Source organism: Pelobates fuscus, chromosome 3 (genome assembly GCF_036172605.1).
Source record: "Pelobates fuscus isolate aPelFus1 chromosome 3, aPelFus1.pri, whole genome shotgun sequence".
Taxonomy (NCBI): Eukaryota; Metazoa; Chordata; class Amphibia; order Anura; family Pelobatidae; genus Pelobates; species Pelobates fuscus.
Window position 1 is genome coordinate 371,287,052 of NC_086319.1, and position 20,284 is coordinate 371,307,335.

The following is a 20,284-nucleotide window of genomic DNA, read 5'->3' on the forward strand; positions in this document are numbered from 1 at the left end:
ATGCCTAGATTTCTTTGTCTTTGTATCTACGCTTGTTGGGTATTTAGAGAAACACAAAAATTGAAGAATGTGGGTTTTCTAGTAAAACCCAATAGCTGCATGAACGTTATTGATGGGTTGAGATGTATTTTATAACTTACATTGTGTGCCTGGGTGGATCTATAACATGTCCTGGTTCATTTAATTCTCATGGTGCCATGACTGTATACTCCACTCAGAAAAAAATATGCAAGTGCATATCTTCTTGAACAGCATTTCTCAGCAGACACCAAGCATGCATGAGTACGCCAAGAATATCAAAGACATGGAGGAGCTGCAGGAGTATGTTTATTGTATTCTTACATTAGTGCATTACTTACCCCAATAAACCTTTCAATACCGTACGGGTAAATGAGTAATGATAGACTACAAGTTCCCAAATCCTATAGCTATTAGATATGTTCCTCTTGTACTCCATTGATTGAAACAGAGGATGCTGGGGGTGGACCTAGACTGCCAAGCAGAGCCGACTTGTGCTGGGCAAGCTCCTGCATTTGGCTCAGAAATAAGAGAACTTATCGCAGTCAGTTTGCTGATCATACTGACAGTGCATTTTCTAAGCAGAGGCACCACAGTAATCCTGGGTCACCCACTTTTGATCATCTCTTCAAACGGATTGCCCACATAAAGATAGTTGTGGCCTACGGCAGGAGTTGGCCAGGGTGAGGCGGCTGCTCTCCTGGTGCCATTACTGGTTGTTCAGAAACAACTTATCTGCTACTTAACCCCTTTGAATCAATTGATAATACCCAGGTTCCAGGAAATAGATATTTACCGATCTGATGGACCCACAGGGCTCCCAAGATGGCAGAAGCAGAAATCGGAGACTTGAAGGTGATACCCACAGCAACTTCATTGTCCAGACTGGTCCACACCTTCCTACAATTCCTGTCCCAAAAAACAGTAAGAAAGCAGGGAGCAGCTGCCGATGGGGAGGCAACCTACCTAAATGAGTATGAGCGCTTCTAGTGTGGGGACAGGTGCAAGTTTAAATATTCAACTGGCATGTCTCCCTTATTCTGAGATGCAAGCATACTTTGCTATTGCACATCATTTTGCCATTGAAAATTCTGGGACTGAACCCATGTGTGTTCCGAGTCAAGAAATGGACCAGGACCCAGAGGATGTCTTTTACACAGTCTCCCAAGATTGCGGCTGCTATCGGGAGACCTCGTGGAATTTCTGGGCAATGCCACAACCAGCTTTACTAAGCAGCAGGCCGCAAGGAGATTGGGAATATCTGTTGAAGGGCTGTCTATCTCCACTTGCAGTATAGCATATCTGTTTGAATTGTGTTCACTTTTTATCTTTTCTTTTTAATCTCAAAAAGATTATCTCAGTCAAGAAATAGGAGTTATGTATATGTTAATCTGAGTTTTAATTTGTATAGATATTTGCTATCTGCTGAGTTTATGTTAATGTGGTCTGTGTACCTGCTGATACTATTTTGAAGTCATACGATAAGACTTAAGATGTGGTTCATTTTTGCTGTATTATAATTTTCATAAATATCCTTTCTGCCACGATAAAAACACAGATTGACAAAACAAAAAACCAGAGGATGCCCAGGTTGTGCTGTCCCCTAGTTCTCATATTCCTATTTAATAAAGCACAATTAAGAGACACGTCCATTGGAATGTTGCCAAGTTGCCAAAGAAGAAGAATAAAGTAGGAAAAAAAATGAATCAAAAACCTGCACTGTTTTTGTGGTTGGTTCGTATAATATTGAATCCTTTCTTGCGCAGTAAAGGAGAGATATGTCAAGTTTCTGCTAAAAAGTGGTTGGCATGGGTTTATAGCAAACGTAGACCAGTAGCTGGACCTGTATCCAGCCTTACGTTAACTATAACAGGTTTCACAATCCAACAGCTGCTGGGAGATTAAGTTTGCACCACCTAAGCATGTTAATAAATGTCATAAACTCCCTCTACCATAAACTTGGCATGCCAGATGATGCTGCGTTAGATGGAATTATGGACTCATAAAGGTGTTCTGTATCACAAACTGTATACATGACAGCTGAATCACAAATACTCATTAGCGACAATAGGCCATTAGTTACTCTCTCGGCCTTTAGAGGCATTCAATAAATCACGTCACATCTGCTGAATGGGTCTCACGGAACACCATCCTGCTGAGCGTAGACCTGGGAAAAGAGCAGGGACAAAAGAGAGCACGTACGTAGGGTTAATTAATGCACATAAAAGGTACCATTTTTAGTATAGTTTATTTCAACTGGAACTGACTCTCTCTGCCATTATACACATCACGTCATCAGACCACTTGTCCATTGGCTATAGTCTTCATCATTCCCTGAATGGACAAGGCATGGCAAAAAGGGTGGGGGAAACGTGGGACATTTTATGCAGATTAGTATCATTGTATGTCACGGAAGCCAGAGGGGACCTAGATTTATGACACCTTAATGTCTGCATCTGGGTCCCCAGCGTCCTTCATCCGTATAGCAGCTGGGACAGTCTATCAACCTCAAACTGTGGAGGTGACATGCATTAAACCTTTGACTGCCTGAGGGACCAGTAATAAACCAGACTGCGCCGGGTATCGCGATGAGTTAGTACAATTTCTTAGTTTGTCTGTGTGTTTAATAGAGGTGGCATAAATTCACCAGGAAACATGAAAGGACGCTTCATAAATCCAAATGGATTAGGTAATGTTCCTACGCAGACAACATGTTAATCGCCAATGTTTATGCTAGGATTGGCTACGCTGCGAACCCCAAGCTGCTGATTGACTACAAGTCCTATCAGTATCAGCTAAATGTGTCTGACTAAGGATGATGTGAGATGCACTGAAAAAAACTGGAGGGTTGCAGCTTCCTCATTCACGATTAGGCTCTCTTGTCATTTTAACCTCTTCACCCCCAATAATGTGTATGCAGCCATAAACCGACTCCTTTTACGCATTTTTCTCACCATTTTAATAGTTTGGAAATAAAAGACAATAATAGTGCATTCTGATCTTTAACTGCATCAGTCTGTGAAGCAAGGATCAATAAAGATATTTTCATTTTGCCAATAAATAGTATGATGTTTATGCACACAGAAACACAAAACAATTATACATTACTTTCTGAAATACCAAAAATAATTGTCATTTGTTTTCCAAATAACTTGGTAATAAAGGGGTTAAAATTAGTATTACATGATACATTTTTACTTGGACTTGGAGCCCCCATGACCATTAAACTTGAGAAACTGATGTTGCTTAGAAGACATCTGGAAGCCGGATGGAACACTGAATTAATCCCACTGTGGTGCACATATTCTGTATAGAAAAAAAATCTGATATTTAAGGAGGGGGCACTGAAGGGGGCAGAAGGAGGGGCACAACCCTCTCTTCTATCAAGATCGCACACATGAGAGAATAAGACAGGGTTCGTTTAGACGTCTGGCTGGAATCAGACCGTCCGCTCAGGTTGAACCTGCCTCTCTCTCTCTCTCATTCTCTTCTGTTTCTCGTTACCATCATTCGTGGAATAGCAGACACATCATGCCAGATTTCGCAGGAATTTGGAAAATGAAAAGCAGTGAGAATTTTGATGAACTTCTGAAAGCTCTCGGTAAGTCGGGCTAGTAAATTTAGTTACCAAGAATTGTGTCAATTACAGCAGGCAGTGCAATATTATAGTGTGGGCGTGTTAATATAATTCTATCTATCTATCTATCTATCATTATTATTATTAGTATTTATATTGGGCCAATTTATTAATATAATGCTATCTATCTATATCTATCTGCCTATCTATTAATATTAATAGTTTTATTTATATAGCACCAACTTATTAATATAATTATATCTATCTATTATTATTAATAGTGGTATTCATATAGCGCCAAGTTATTAATATAATTCTATCTATCTTTGCAATATCTATCTATCTATCTATCTTTACAATATCTATCTATCTATCTTTGCAATATCTATCTATCTATCTATCTATCTTTACAATATCTATCTATTTATCTATCTTTACAATATCTATCTATCTATCAATATATGTGTATGTGTCCAAATACAAATACAATACAGTATGTAAAATGTGTAACTGCTTCATTTAAGCAAGTCAGTTACAATATTACATATGTGTGTAGATAGATAGATAGATAGATAGACAGACAGATAGATAGACAGACAGATAGATAGATAAAGTGGGATGGTCTTAGCTTCAACCAATATTTAAATTCCTTGAAACCAAATATAGCCGGAGCTCTGTTTTAACCAACATTATCTTATAATAATTTTATGATGATGAATGGGTAATCCAATTAGTTGTTACATGGTAATGAAATGACTGGGCCCTACTCTAACCTGCAGCACTGAATGAGCGTCATTAATCACATTAATAGCATTGCTTGGAAAGACACAAGGAATTCTTAGAAGAACACTGCGTAACTTGCGAAGTCTACGCTTTCCATAAGTAAGTGCAGCTAATGGCAACGCCTAGTTTTGTCCATTGATGATGACAATGACAATGCCCAGCCTTGGTAGTGGGTAACTCAGTGAATGATTTTACTGAATGAATTTGCCACCTCTTGGCTATTATTTGACCTTAATATACAAAACCTGGCTTTGCTAATAGGCATATTGCCTTTTAAGGGAAAGGAGTAGTAAAAACCTATGCTCAGATTGTTGAAGTAGTTCATTTTCTCCGTGAGATTAAAAGTGCCAACATAAGCACCATAAAAACTACAGCTCATTGTAGTAATTACAGAATAAAGAGTCTGTAGCCATTACCCTCCAGGTTTTTTCATCAAACAGTTTTCACGTGGTTTAGCAAAATGCAAGGCTCTCTGCTAAACTGCTTAATGTGCTCTCAGCCTATCGAAGTTGCATAAAATTGGACACTTCCACAGCAGCTCAGCTGCATAAGTGAGGCTGGGCTATAGGCACTGGAAGAGACACATTTTCTATCAAACAACTCAAAATCATTTGACGCAATCATGGGAGACAATGCCCATCGACTATCCACTACACTAGTGGTTATGATGCTTACTTAAACGAGAATGCCCGTTTAATAAAACTATGGATAAATGGCAGTTTTATTTGTGGGAGATATTAATATTTGGGACACAAAACATACAAAAACTAAATTTTGTTTGACTACAATTTTACTGATGTCAAGATAAGAAGGACTTGCCCTGCTTGTTATCATATTGAAGCACTTATAAAGAAACTAAACTTTTAAAGTACTTATAAAGAAAATCAATGAGGAAACACCACAAAGATACTTTGTTTTTTTTATAGGATGAGGCATTAGTAGTATATAATTGTAAACGGTGACACATTTTATCTAAACTAGATTTTTTTTTTAAGCACTTGGCTATCATATTCTGTAAAGTTATATAGGTCTCACCTACAGTATCATAAATACACTGAAGAAAGTCAGAAAATCTAGACACACAAAGAGATACTAAAACCCCTAAATTACTTAACAGAAACATACAAATTTACTACACAGATTTATACAAGAAATATGAGACAGGGAAATTAAGGGTTAATGTCACTTGTACAAAAAAATATGTTTTTGCAAGAAATTGCCTGGTGGGACAGTTGGCTGTTATCGCACGTTATAATTTATGGAGCAGATTTATAAAAAAAGTTTTAAAAAGGAAAGTGGGACAAAGTTCTAAAAACTGAAGAATCAACAGGAAAATTAAAGGCATCAGATGGGGCTTGTTGGTGATTGCTCCATTTTATTATTTATTTATTTTTAAAATCCCTTTAAGGAACCATTTCTGAGTTTCCATTTATTGACTGATGTCAATAGTTTGCCATGTAGTATAGGAACTATAATGGGAGACTAGCTGGAAGACGCAGGAATCAAAGAGATGCCTTGAAGAGCAAGTGAAGGATGCATCTGAGACATGTGCAGGATTAATAGAATGTAGAACCCTATGCACCGTTAGCCACAGACACACGGTTTGGGATATTCACTAAAGTGGTAATTGTTAACAATGCAAAGTAAATTCAAAGTACTTAATGTTAACGTTAAAGCCGAATTGAAAGTGGAAGCCTTAAAGAATTTTTCCAATTCAACTATTTTGGTCTTACATAGTAATCTAGGTCAAAAAAAAGAAGACTCAGGTCCATCAAGTTCAACCTTCAAAAAACCCATTTGTTTATGCGGTTGATCCAAAAGAAGGCAAAACCCCCCCCAAATTGTAGTCTTACATGTGATATTCACTTTAAATATCTGATAATTCACACATTAGTATGTAGCCCCGTCAATGTTAGGGTAACATCTGCCAAATTGATTACGGGTCCATAATTAACATGTTTGATTACATGTTAATTGGAGAAATTCTGAAACACTGCCAAGATTAAATATCCCCCCAAGACCGGATTTACCACCCCTGGAGGAGAGCTCTAAGCTGTTTCACTATATGGCAGCTTTGTGATGGAAATGTTCTAGAAAAAGGAGAATGTATGAAGGCGTCTTTACATCACCCAATGCAAACATCCAGCGTTGTAGAAAAATAAAATATTACATTGTAAAGAAATGTGCCTACAGAAAACCTCATTTCAATTTTGGAAGTGTATAATCTTGTTGCAATATACACCAATCATAAAAATGTACAATAACTTCCACTAATCGTTTTCTTTGCTTAGTATCTACAAACCCATCTCCCTCACTATATGTGATGTACTTAACGCATTTTTATTGCCTTATACTCAACATTCAGCATAGATTGGTAGTATAATATGATAGTGTTAAATAAAATACCTTCAATACAACATTATTAAATCAAGCAATATGATTAATAGATCTAAAGTAATGTGTTACTTTAATAACGATAAGAAATACAATTTAAACTGTATTCATAATAATGAATTGTAACGATTTTTCTGGTTTTATTAATAAACATTGCAATATTCGATTACGCTGGCATGCCAATGTAGCTGGCATGAATGGAGTTATGACCAAACCATGAGACCCAAGATGGGTTAAGGATCTCTTCGTAATTTGCAATTGTAATTTAACCCAGCAGTTATATGGAATGGAGAGATTTGTCAATGCAGATCTAGAACACTGTATTCCATAGTGTGAGCGATGGCATATAGCCTAACTTTCTTGGTACTCAAATTTTACAATTATTGTTAATAAGCATATTTCATGTTAACCTTCTGGTTACAAAAGTGAGTGTTCCAAGTTGACTCTGGGACTTTATTAACATGTTCTTATCTTCATAGGGGTTAATGCAATGCTCAGGAAAGTGGCTGTAGCTGCTGCCTCTAAGCCTCATGTTGAAATCCGTCAGAATGGAGACCAGTTCTACATTAAGACGTCTACCACGGTCAGGACTACGGAAATAAATTTCACAGTGGGGGAGGAATTTGATGAAGAAACTGTGGACGGCAGGAAATGCAGGGTAAATTTCATTATAACTGACCCAAACACCATTAGACATCACTTCTATATATCTGGAGCATACCAGTCAATTAAACCTATTCGTGGCCATAAAAAATAGACGACAGGGTAGAGTTAAGAACCTATATATTATGGATTTAAAGAAAAAAGACCAATCTAGAAAAAATTATTTAGGAACAATCACCTGCATAATTGCAAAGCTGATGGTGGATAGAAGTTTGCAAAATTTGCTACATTTATAAGTCTGTCCCTTAGAGCTGTCAATCAGGCAGCCTGGAACAAGACTTTAGGATTTCCTGTGTTCATTTTGTCCAAGTTTTGTCCAATTGCTGCATACACATCTTCTCCTGGGTTTTCTTTCCTTTGTGAAATAATCACCAGATAGCTGTTATCAATTTACAGCAGACTCGCTAATTATCTTCTTTTGCCCTTTTTAACCCCTTAAGGACCAAACTTCTGGAATAAAAGGGAATCATGACATGTCACGCATGTCATGTGTCCTTAAGGGGTTAAAATATATTATTTTTGTAATGCATTAAAAAAAATAAGTAAAAAATTTACACCACAGTGCCCCTGTGTAACTATGAGTGTCCCTGATTAACTAAGAGTGTCCCTTTAAGTAGGAGAACTGGGAAAATAGTTCAGTTTGAGAATAATTTTCCTCCACTCCTGATTTACAGAATAAACTACTGCAATTTACCAATCAGATGCTTTATGTTTTGTGCAACTGATCACATGGCTAAATTATTTTCATAAAAATTTTAGGGTAATAAAGTCGCAAAAAAATAAAAAAGGAAGGACTTAAAAGGTAACACGCTGTTTACTTATCATAGATAGTGAATAACAAACATAAATGGAGACATACACACATTTGAGTGCCTCCATCTTGGCTTCCCATAAATCATCATGATAAATCGTGCCTTTTGTATCATTGAACATAGTTAGTGGAAGAGGAGATATCGATATCTTCTGATCTTATCACCATTTGCATTCTGTGCCTTGGCTGTGCCTTGACTGACCTGGATTTGTAATATCACTTGCTAAGTTTTTAATATACATTTAAAAAAGGAGCATAATCTGAATAGAATGTTAACACAAGTTATTAATGATTGGTGTCATATCCAGATAAGTGACCGGCCTACTTTATGATATATTATTTATATGACATAAATATGCATTAATGGCTTATTCCTGGAATGACCAAAACCTAGTTATGGGATAAGAACAATTACTGTAACCAAGATGCAGATCTATCCAAGTGGAATAAAGTGAAAAACTGTGATTTAGTCATATTTAGTCTTATTTGATGCCCATAAGACATTCGGCTTGCAGCTCGATCTTCTTAGTTTGACAGGCCTTTACCTACTTTCCAAGGAGGTTACTCGACACAAAAAGAGATTCTCCTAGAAATTATCTTATTTTAATTATTTTTTTTATTGTCTATTAAATGCCTATGGATTTTTAAAGTCATTTAGTTTTTGCATTCACCTATTTTTATGGGTGGGAAGTAGTCAAGGGCTTTGGGGACAACTCATCACATAGTAAGTATGATTTTCTATAAATTGCAGTTTATTTATTTATTAAGTTTATGGACGTATACCCCTTATAATACATACAGATGAGAAAGGTACTTTTTGCTTTTTAATGTGTCAGGAAAGGGTGCTTAGCAAGGGAGTGGGGAATACTACTTCCTATGTATTATTGTGGTGAGTTGACAACAAAGTAGCAGGATTCGTGCCAGATTAGGAAATCTTGAAAACATTTTCAGCAACTGAGCAATGTAGGGGGTAAGTCACAAGAGGGCTAGCCAACTTAGTGCTCCCAAGAGGACTCTAAGACTGTACGCTGAGGCAGACTAGGCACCTGCTTACCTAGATGTCATGTGCCCACTCTGCCCAAATACAGTGTCTGGGGACAGGCGGCTGGTCGGCGAAGGAGCTGTAATTGTTGTCCTCGTCCAGCACTGCTCCCTCACGCTCCCTGCGGTTATGCCACGAGCTATGTTGTGACATCACTTGAGCCCTATCATCACTAAACAGCCCGCAGGGGAGCAGAAGAAGACCGTGAAGATGACAGCAGTCACACTAGACCCCAGATAAAGTATCCCCACTGGATTCGAGGGAGAGGATCCAATCCAGCTCTACTTAAATAATAAAAAATAAATACATTTGTGTATGTGTCTATCAGTGAGTGTGTATGTCTGTCAGTGTGTGTCGGTCAGTGAATGTGTTTGTGTGAGTGAGTGTGTGTGATAGTGTGTGTCAAATCAGAGAGTATGTCTGTCAGTGAGTGAGTATATTCTGTGTGCAATTGTGTGCTAGTTTCCAATGTGTGTAAATGTCTTTGTGTCAGTGTCCTATTGGTGTGTGTGTGTGTGTCCTCTGTGTGTAAGTGTATGAATGCCCTCAGTGTGTAAAAGTGTGTGTGTGTGTGTGTGTCAGTGTCCTATCGGTGTGTGTGTCCTCTGTGTGTAAGTGTGTGAGTGCCCTCAGTGTGTAAAAATGTGTGTAAAAATGTGTGTATAAAAGTGTCCTCTGTGTGTAACGGTGTGTGTGCCAGTGTCCTCTGTGTGTAAATGTGTGTCAGTGTCATTTGTGTGTTAGTGTGCCAATGTCATCTGTGTGTAAATGTGTGTCAGTGTCATTTGTGTGTTAGTGTACCAGTGTCCTCCGTGTGTAAATGTGTGTCAGTGTCATTTGTGTGTTAGTGTGCCAGTGTCCTCTGTGTGTAAATGTGTGTCAGTGTCATTTGTATGTTAGTGTGTCAGTGTCCTCTGTGTGTAAATGTGTGTGTGTCAGTGTCATCTGAGTGTAACTGTGTGTTTTAGAGACCTCTGTGTGTACATATCTGTGTGTGTTAGTGTCTTCTGTGTGTAAATGTGTATGTCAGTGCACCTGTGTGTAAGTGTGTCAGTGTCCTCTATGTGTTACTGTGTGTGTGTCAGTGTCCTATGTGTGTAGCTGTGTGTGTGTCTCAGTGTCCTCCATGTGCAACTATCATGTGTGGGTATTATATTTTTATTGTGTGACATTTAAACTTCCGATTAATAGTTCACACACTCCTCGTTACATATCAGTGTCTAAACATTTCATTTGGAATTTAAATCAACAGAAACAACTTTTTCGAGGTAGGGAAATTTATTTTGAGGTCTGTAGGGGTTCTTCTCTGTAGAAGGTTTAGAAACACTGCTGTAGGCCATAGGCCATAGTGACGTGTAACTCACTGTTTACTGTCAATAAAGGTCAAAACACAGACACAGGGAAATCCAAGCAGCTTGCGCAAAAATGTTAAAATACACAGGGAGAGCATTCAGGTTTAGCTTGACTTTCTAGCATTTTCAGTATCTTCTTTGCAGTTTCTACACAGGGTCTAACCCCACTCTTTGTAATATATTTTAAAAGGATTATTCACTAAACCCTGAAATGAAGTTGATTAAAATCTGAATTGCAAAATTTAGGCAACAAAAGTTCAACTGTAGTCACAATTTGGCAACTTTGACCTCAGTTTTGACATTTGGATATTATCTTGCTGAAGTTTGTAATTTGGTGTATAACCCTTAGAAACTACTCACTTTTGTTGAAGAAGGGACTGAAATACCTTTAAATGGCTGATACTACTGACAACTCCAATCTTGGTATCGTGGCATACATGTTTAAATGCCATGATTTTAAATTCATAGAATGCAAGGAAGGTCAGTTCTCATCTGGGGATAGTTTGTTGTCACTGTGCCAGCGCTTAAAGGAACACTGTAGCGTTAAGCATCCAAATATGTATTTAACCCCTTAAGGACTGAGCCAATTGTACGAATTGTGATCAAAACAAAACGTAAACAAAACCTTGAAGTTATGCTATTAGTCTGTTCAAGCGTAATTCACCTCTTTTATATTATGTGCACCCACACTTATCATATATAATTTTGTTCAGGAGAAAGAGGGCTTTTATGTCACATCAAATATTTGTATATTAAACATAATTTAATATGAATCAAATATTTTTGAAAAAATGAGAAATTAAGAAATGTTGTTATTTTTTTTTTAGTTCCACATGGCATTTTAACTGTGAATGTAATAATACTGTTTTGCTTTTACTGCAATAAAGTAAACATATTTGTATTCAGTGATGCCTCACGGGTAAAATAGTACCCGCTATGTACAGGTTTTATGGTGTTTTGGAAAGTTACAGGGTCAAATATAGCACATTACATTTTTCAGTGTATACACATTGAAATTTGCCAGACTGGTTTTATTGCGTTCAGCGAAGTCTGCAGTAAAACAGTACCCCCCCATGTACAGGTTTTATGGCGTCCTGGAAAGTTACAGGGTTAAATATAGAGCATGCAAGGCAAATTCTCTGGACTTTCTGTCTGGGTTGTCAGGCAGGTCCCTTAGATTGTAATGAATAAAATGACTTGATTATGTAAAAATATTATATAAATATATGTGTAGAATTAAAATATATATATATATACACACACACACACACACACACACACACATATATATATATATACATAAACATCAAAATGAACGGATAGCACTCCAGGGGCTTAGTATATTAAAATGTAACTTTTATTTCATAATAAAATAAAAATAGCATCAACGTTTCGGCTCACATCTGGAGCCTTCTTCAGGATACAAGCATAGATGTTTGAATCCTGAAGAAGGCTCCTCATGTGAGCCGAAACGTTGATGCTATTTTTAATTTTATTATGAAATAAAAGTTACATTTTAATATACGAAGTGCCTGGAGTGCTATCCGTTCCATTGGATGTTTATGGATTTTGCTGGATGAGCACTGGGCATTATCTGCAGTTAACCAGGAGTGCAAGCATATTGGACTTTTTATATATATATATATATATATATATATATATATATATATATATACATTGTGATCTTTGTCAGTAGGTAGCACGGTCCTCTAGGGCAAAACATGCACAGTCCTTTTATTTTTATATAATTCAGGCAACTTTATTGTAAATCCACACAGGAGACAGCAGCAAATGAAAACATAAATATAACAGGTTTCCCCTTTAAACAAAAACCTAGCTCGTCTGAGCACTAACTCACTTCAGAGTCCCTATCTATCAGGGTTTAAACTATAACATAACTTATTGGATTCACCAACCTAGTGTCTTTGTCCACTCTCAGCACTCCAGTGCTCCAAGCCAGCCTTGACTGCTTTTCTTCCGCACTCCTAGTGCTCCAAGCCAGCACTCCCAGTGCCTAGTCTCCTTTACGCTCTTACTGGAGAGAACACCCTCTCTCCTACCTGCTTCCTGAGAGGAAGCCAGCAATCCCCCTGTACCTGCCTAGCAGGGAGTGGTTTATTCCCACTGTTACAGCTGATTATCAGCAGCTGAGCAGTGGGTTGGAGACAGTCCAAAAAACCCTGGCCTGGATCTATGTCTCCCATGAAAACCACTAAACTGTGGAGTGGAGCATTGGCCCACCCTTCTCTCCAAATACTCCACCCCAGGGGCCCATAACTAAACAAAGCTTTGTGTTGTGCAACACAAAAACTACACATACTTCCCCTGGGGTTAAAAGGCCTCTCTGCCTTCACTTTATCACAACATATATATACATGTCCATGTCCATTTTGTATGTATATGTATGTATATATATATATATATAATTTTTATTATATATAGCTATATATGTATTTATAACATCATTTTAAATTCATTTTGAATTTAATATATACGTATATTAAGATCAAATTACAGTTAGAACAAATTTAAACTGTTTTTTATATATGTGTATATAAACGTACTTAGATTATATACACACACATATATATATATATATATATATATATATATAATCTAAGTACTTTTTGTTTAATTTAAACACTGTTTTATAACTTTTATTAACTTTAACAAACTTTTTTACAGGCATGAGGGGGAGAGTCTGAGAACTCAGGCAGTCCCTATGCAGGCACTGCATAAGCCGGCTATTTTGGCTATGTGATCGCGAGGACCCCGCGATCACATGGCCAAGGGGGCTGGATCGGGCAGAGGGGGTCTGCCTGAGCTCCCAGGCATACTCCAGGATGCGACCGCCGTTGGCGGAATGGTGGGTAAACGGTAAGTACAAAGGACGGCAGGGTTGTTCTATGCTGCCCACCGGCGTTTAAGACCACCTAAAAAAGGATGGCATAGAACGCCCGCCGTCCTTAAGGGGTTAAACTCCATAGAGCCATTGTTACCATATAGGTTACAGTGCCCCTTCTGGTAATGTTAAAAAGGTGAGTTGTCTCCCTGTCATGATCTTGTGCAGGTCAGGTAGGAGACGATTGCCAGGGTTAACATCAAGATCTTTATTGCTGGATTCGGACATTATAAAATAAACAGTTTATCTGATCATTGAAATAATAGGAAAGAGACAGCAAACAGATCTGAATAACTGAATTTACATGTAAGTATAACTAGGTTATAAAAATAAAGGGTTTAGACAAAAAGGTGGATTTAGACTAAAAGTGGAAATAGGATAACAGGTAAACCTATAAATGAAGTTATAGGTTGGAGAATTAAGAATAACCTACAAGAGAAATTATAGGCAAGTAAGTTGAACCGAAAACGTGAGTTAGGCAATATGCCCAAAATAGAATACAATCAGGAAGGGAAGTATATAATAAGAAAAAATATAAAGATAAAAGTATAGGTTACATAGAAGGACAAATTAGACAGAGTAATAAGGTTGCAGGAAAAGGAGAACTTAAAGGACCACTATAGTGCCAGGAAAACACTCGTTTTCCTGGCACTATAGTGCCCTAAGGGGTTCCCCCACCCTCAAGGCCCCCCTCCCACCGGGCTCTAGGGGAAGGAAGGGGTTAAACTTACCTCTTTCTCCAGCGCCGGGCGGGGGACTCACCTCCTCCTCGGCTGAATGCGCATGCGCTGCAAGAGCCGCGCGCATTCAGCCAGTCTCATAGGATAGCATTTACAATGCTTTCCTATGGACGTTGGCGTCTTCTCACTGTGAAAATCACAGTGAGAAGCGCGGAAGCGCCTCTAGCGGCGGTCAGTGAGACAGCCACTAGAGGCTGGATTAACCCTAATGTAAACATAGCAGTTTCTCTGAAACTGCTATGTTTGCAGCAAAAATGGTTAATCCTAGCTGGACCTGGCACCCAGACCACTTCATTGAGCTGAAGTGGTCTGGGTGTCTATAGTGGTCCTTTAAGTTTATAAGCCCCCTTTAAGAATAAGATTTGCCTAAACAGGAAAATAACTCCATGTAGTCATTTTGAGGCAGAGTCCAGAGTAGTGTTATGAGGCAGGTATAGAGCAGGGAGGTTGTTGGATCTGAGTAGGTAAAAATCAGGATGGTTGGATAAAGCTGGATAGTTGTAAAGTTCAGGTTGGTATTTTGCAGGTTAGCAGTCAAACAGGAATGCAAAGTAGTTCAGGCTGGTATCGAGCAGGTTTGGAAGCAAGTAGTTCAGCTGGTATTAAGCAGGGTTGGAAGTACGTACTTCTGAAGCAGATAAGCTAAGTTCACAGGAACCAGGATATGAAGTGATTCAGGCAGATAAACCACTTCAATGCAAAGGCCATGAGGTGAGTTGGCTGTTACCTTTTGTAGGAACACAATTAGTCCAGGCAGGTGAGGATGATAATGTGGGTTTCCAGAACTAGAGGCAAGGGAGGCCACTAGTGGTAAAACATAATGCGTGCAGGAACTTGTTTTTTTAAAGAACCAATATCAACGGAAAAAAAAGTCTTGCTTGTCAGATAGGATCCTGACACTCCCTCTTAGCGATGGCTCAAGATTGCAGTTCCACCTCTTTGGCTTAGATTATTGATTGATGATCTCAGCTAATCCAGTGCGTTCCCTTACAAAGGCTAGTGTGTACCTGTGGCAAAAAGATGCACTGCACCAATCTGATGGTCTCTATGAGATCACCTGATTGAAATAGTGGAGTTTTACTCAACTATTTTGGCGGAACTGCCTCTAGTGGCTGTCAGTATGACTGCAACAAGAGACAGGTTAACCCTGCAAAGAAAGCATTGCCGTTCCAGCAGAACAGCAATGTTTTACAGTTGCAAGGCTTAAACAGAGGAGACATGGCACCAAGATCACTTCATTGAGATGAAGTGGTCTGTGTGCTTATAGTATTTCTTTAATAGGCATGATGAGCTTAAAAGGGCTCGGTTCCGGGAGTACCAACTTTTTAGAAATTCTACCATTTTATAAAACATTTCCAAATTAATATTTTATTGTGTTAAAACTTGTGTTACCCTTGTTCATGAAATGCTCTGTTTTCCTCTAAACATATATTATAAATAGTTAGCAACTGACATCGCAATACGTTCTGTCCTGGGACAACTAGTAAACACATTTAAAGCTCAAGTAGCGAAGCAATAAATGTAACATTTGGGTGAGATCTATCAAAGTGATCTGAAAAGTGTATCTGAGAGGGGAGGAGTTCACAATCAGTTTCAATTTATCAGTGTTCTAAAAGTAGTTCAACAAGTCTTGTCTTTTTTCTTTGTATATTATTTTATATTCTGACAGTTTTTTTCATCCCCTCCATCAATATGCACCATTAACTAAGAATTCCAAGCAAATATTCTGCCTTCCTTTCTATGTCATGATTAAAGCTGTGTAATGAAATGGCACACAATAGAACACTGTATGTAAAGATTAATAAATTATATATTCTACAAAAAGACAATAGCAGAAAATGACAGAAAGGGAAGGCCAGTATGGCATGAATGCATGTTCTACTAAGGGCATACTATGCAGGCAGCACCATGAGCTTGGCATAAATGCGTCTAATGATGTGCTAGCACCATGCTTTCTAAGGACTGTTCCTTAGCAGTCACATGTCCACTTGTGTCCTTACCTTCTTACTAGCTGACAGAAACTCCTGGTATATAGTCTGGGACAGAGAAAAGGTGAATGTAGTGAGTGTAGAAGAAAGGGGACATGCCACAGTGTTAGAGAGACCAAAGTCAGCATTACCTTAACTAATTTCATTGTCAGCCAGTCCACACGGGTTTTGTTCCCATACATCCCTCTTAGGTTTCCATACTTAAGCAAGAGCATGTGAAGAGTAGTGTGTAAAAAAAATCAAAAAACAACAACTTAAAAAAAAAAAAAAAAAAAAGTGGGCCTGGAGCTGTAGCTCCATCAAACCCTATGTTAATCCGTCCCTGGTCATGATTGAGTCAGGATAGAGGTAAATACTGCAGTGTGTATTTCTATCTTTACTTTTATTTTACAGACATACAAATAATTTATTAAATATAGGAGATAAGTAAAACATAATATAAAATATCTGGGGAAGTGATAGCTCCCCTTTGAATGTAAAAGTACATATATCCAGAACTACCACTGAATGTATATTTATTTAATTCCATACCATCAACAGTTTTCTCATCCTTATTGCATCTCTAGCAATGGCGTACTAAGGGGAGGGGGTGGCGGGTGGGCGCTCCGCCCCGGCTGCCACTCACTAGGGGGTTGCCATGACCAGGATGGCCTTAGGATGTGTGAGCTGTGCAGCAGGGTTGGTTGCTATGGCAGCCGCACAGCTCACACATGCAGGGGCAGGCCGCCGCAGAACTTCATTGTGTGTGACTGTGTGTGTGTGTGAGACTGCCTGCCTAAAACTGTGTCTGTGTGACTGCCTGTGAATCTGTATGTGTGTGTGTGTGACTGTCTGCCTGTAACTGTGTGTGACTGTCTGCCTGTGACTGTGTTTGTGTGAATGCCTGCCTGTAAATGTGTGTGTGTGACTGTCTGCCTGTGACTGTGTCTGTGACGGTCCACCTGTGACTGTGTGTGTGACTGTCTGCCTGTGACTGTGTGTGTGCGTGACTGTGTGTCTGTGTGACTGTCTGCCTGTAACTGTGTGTGTGTGTGACTGCCTGTGACTGTGTGTGTGTGTGTGACTGTGTGCATGTGACTGTCTGCCTGTAATTGTGTGTGTGACTGTCTGTAACTGTTTGTGTGACTGTCTGCCTGTAATGGTGTCGTGTGTAAAAAAAAAAAAAAAAAAAGAATTCTATGGTAAGGGGCTGAGCAGGGACTTTAGAGGGAGAGGCAGTTTTTGGGGGGGAAGGGAGCGCAGGAGTTTTATGGAAGGGGGGTGCAGGGGTTTGTAGATGGGGGACAGGGATTTTGTATAACGGGGGCTGAGCAGGGGATTTGTGGAAGGGGTGCAGGGGGTTTTTAGAATTGGGGCAGAACGGCGGCGGGCAGTAGAGGGGTTTTGTGAAAGGATGCAGGACAGGTTTTTTTTTTTTTTTTTAAATGTACACAAAAATTAAAACATGAAACATGAAAATATTGTGGGTGTTTTTCGCATTTTAAAGTGCAGTGGTACAGGGTGCGGGGTGCCAAACACAGGATCTGCCCCGAGTGCCAAAAGCTCTAGGTACGCCCTTGATCTGTAGTCTATTTTTAGTACACAACATTCTCAGGGTTACATTTTCTGTGCTTTTGTGTGCAGTCTGTGTGCAGGATTAAACTTGACTTATACCTTTTTACCCATTATATACACTTTATAAAGAAAACCCCATCCCTACATAAAAAACAAACAACTTGTCACGTAGAAGTACCTGTAGAAGAATGTAACAAAGCGGTAGAACAAGTTGGGTAAGGGATACCAGAGATCAGAGCATCAAGAAATCCAGATAGTTCAAAACCAAACACCAGGAAGTATAACAGAGTAATTCCAAGGACACACGCTACACTAAACCAGTCAGAAACACGTAATATCGTCAAGGTCCGACCTGCTGCATCATTCTTACTAATCTAAAATGTTGCCAGTGGTAATCAGATTAAACAGTAATCCGAATCAGATTGACACATTCTTGAATACATAAATGGGTTATACGAGTTTCTTGAGCTACCAGAGGCAACATATGGTGATTTGCAGTCAGCTGCCCCATAAATGGCATAGAGACTGCAGAAATAGTAGTTCCTGAGTGTAAAGTCTGGATTAGCCACTTTGGTGACAGACTGCTTTGGATACTTTGAGTGTGGACAAGATGCATGGTAAATGCCATGGATTGCTACACATGCTGGCTAGGACAGTGCTACTGAAGTTGGCAAAAATTGTATCACATCCGGAGGTAGGCTATCAGATGGCACACAGGATGTTTAGGAGGGTGATGATCTAAGTATGGAGAGGCAGCGAGGTAGCAAGTAGTTAGGGTTTTAAGTGTTGATCGATAGACTTGTATGTGGTGCAAAAATGAGTTAAAAAAAATATATATTTTCTTTCATGTAGTGCATGCAGAAATGGAAAATGATTCCACTAAATGAAAAACGTGTGAAAATGTTCTCACTATTTGTTTCACAGATCAAGAGAGAAAAAGTAACTAATAGAGGAATAAAAAAAGAGACACAGTAAGAACTTTATTAAATATATAATCATATAAATACATATGTTATTACTGCTCCTCTTTTTTTATCACTTCTATTGATCAATTTTCACTTGGTCTGTGAATAAAATCAATATTTTACGGCTGTCCCATAACCATCAATCAACTCTTTTTTTTGGCCCCACGGACGGAATTCCAACTCACAAATTAAATGAACATGCTCGTCCATTGCGTGAGTCGTTTTGCTCTGTTATACATCCAAACAGTGCTTTGGGTTTACAGTATTTTAGAGAACCTACTCAATGGATTAAATTCGGACAAACTGCAGATCAGCCAAAAACAAATGTGCAAGTCTGATGGTAGATAAGGCGGCAGATAGTGTGGCTAACTAGGAGAATTGGTAATGTTATTTTCATTCTTTTCGGCAGTTCAGTTTGCATGCCCTGTTCTTGCATGCGGCCATGACTTTCGTTCGTGTCATGTATACATGCACCAATTTTTCACTCATTTAAGCACATAATTTTGAAGCACGCACAAAATGGGACAATTTCCCTCGAAGAGACTGTCCGACCTTTCGAGGATGCCTCCCAGTTATTAGGAGGACAAGAAGATCTCACCGGGTTTATTTAATTATCTACTTGCTTTTAGCTTATTTAGCCTTTTGCTCCAAACTAAATGTACTATTTCAAGTCGAATCTCCGAATGTGCATTCAAACGATCTTTATCAAATGGAGAATTGCAAATACGGTGTAAACGTGGCTATTGTTCCAGAATGTTGCAATATGAAGGCACATTCAGAGCTTTCTCCACGGCCCATCTATATTTGTGCATTAACGTAGCACGAATTGATTGCTGCGTGGCTGCATTAACGTAACGAAAATTGATAGCCATGTGATTGATTTAATGTAACACACACATCAGTATCTGTGCAAGTGAATTAATATTACATACACCAGTGCGTTAATGTAACACACATTGGTAGCAATGTGAATGCATTCATGAGAAAAAAATAAAACTGTCATGGCAAGTACATTAGTATAATAGATCATGCACATTTGGGTTACTGTGTAGTGGATATTCATTTGGCTGTCATTCTGAACACTAAGTGATTTTAGGATTTCGCCCAGACATTACACACGCAGCTCTTTGTGACCATTTATTAATCCTGACATCACGCTGCATGACCCCCTAATTTATAGGGCCTCCTCCCGTCGGCTCTCAGATCTGGACCCAGGAGTACTTAGATTGGGAAAGCATAAGAGCCTCCGGGCTGGAAGATTGGGGGGTGGAGGAGAGGGGGGGGTGGCAGAGGAAGGGGGGGATAACATAATTTATCAACGCAACAAATCTCAAAGGAAGGAGGCTAGTGGGGACCTTTTAAACCTAAATGCACGGTAACTACTGCAGTAATATTCTGGAAATTAAACATTTGGTTCCAGTGTTATTACCTTTTATATTTTATAGTTAGTACGTGCCTTTTTATTTGATCCAATAAAATGGTTAATGTAATTGCT

The 20,284-nt window shown here is 38.8% G+C and overlaps 1 protein-coding gene across 1 annotated transcript in view; it reads left to right on the forward strand.

The window, feature by feature from the left end:
• The first annotated feature begins 3,433 nt into the window (after positions 1-3,433).
• CRABP1 (cellular retinoic acid binding protein 1) overlaps positions 3,434-20,284 on the forward strand; it is a 30,902-nt gene continuing 14,051 nt past the window's right edge. Inside the window, exons 1-2 of the mRNA XM_063449424.1 lie at positions 3,434-3,619; positions 7,252-7,430. Coding sequence (XP_063305494.1) covers positions 3,550-3,619; positions 7,252-7,430 — 249 coding nt within the window. The 5' untranslated portion in view covers positions 3,434-3,549. The remainder of the gene's footprint in view (positions 3,620-7,251; positions 7,431-20,284) is intronic.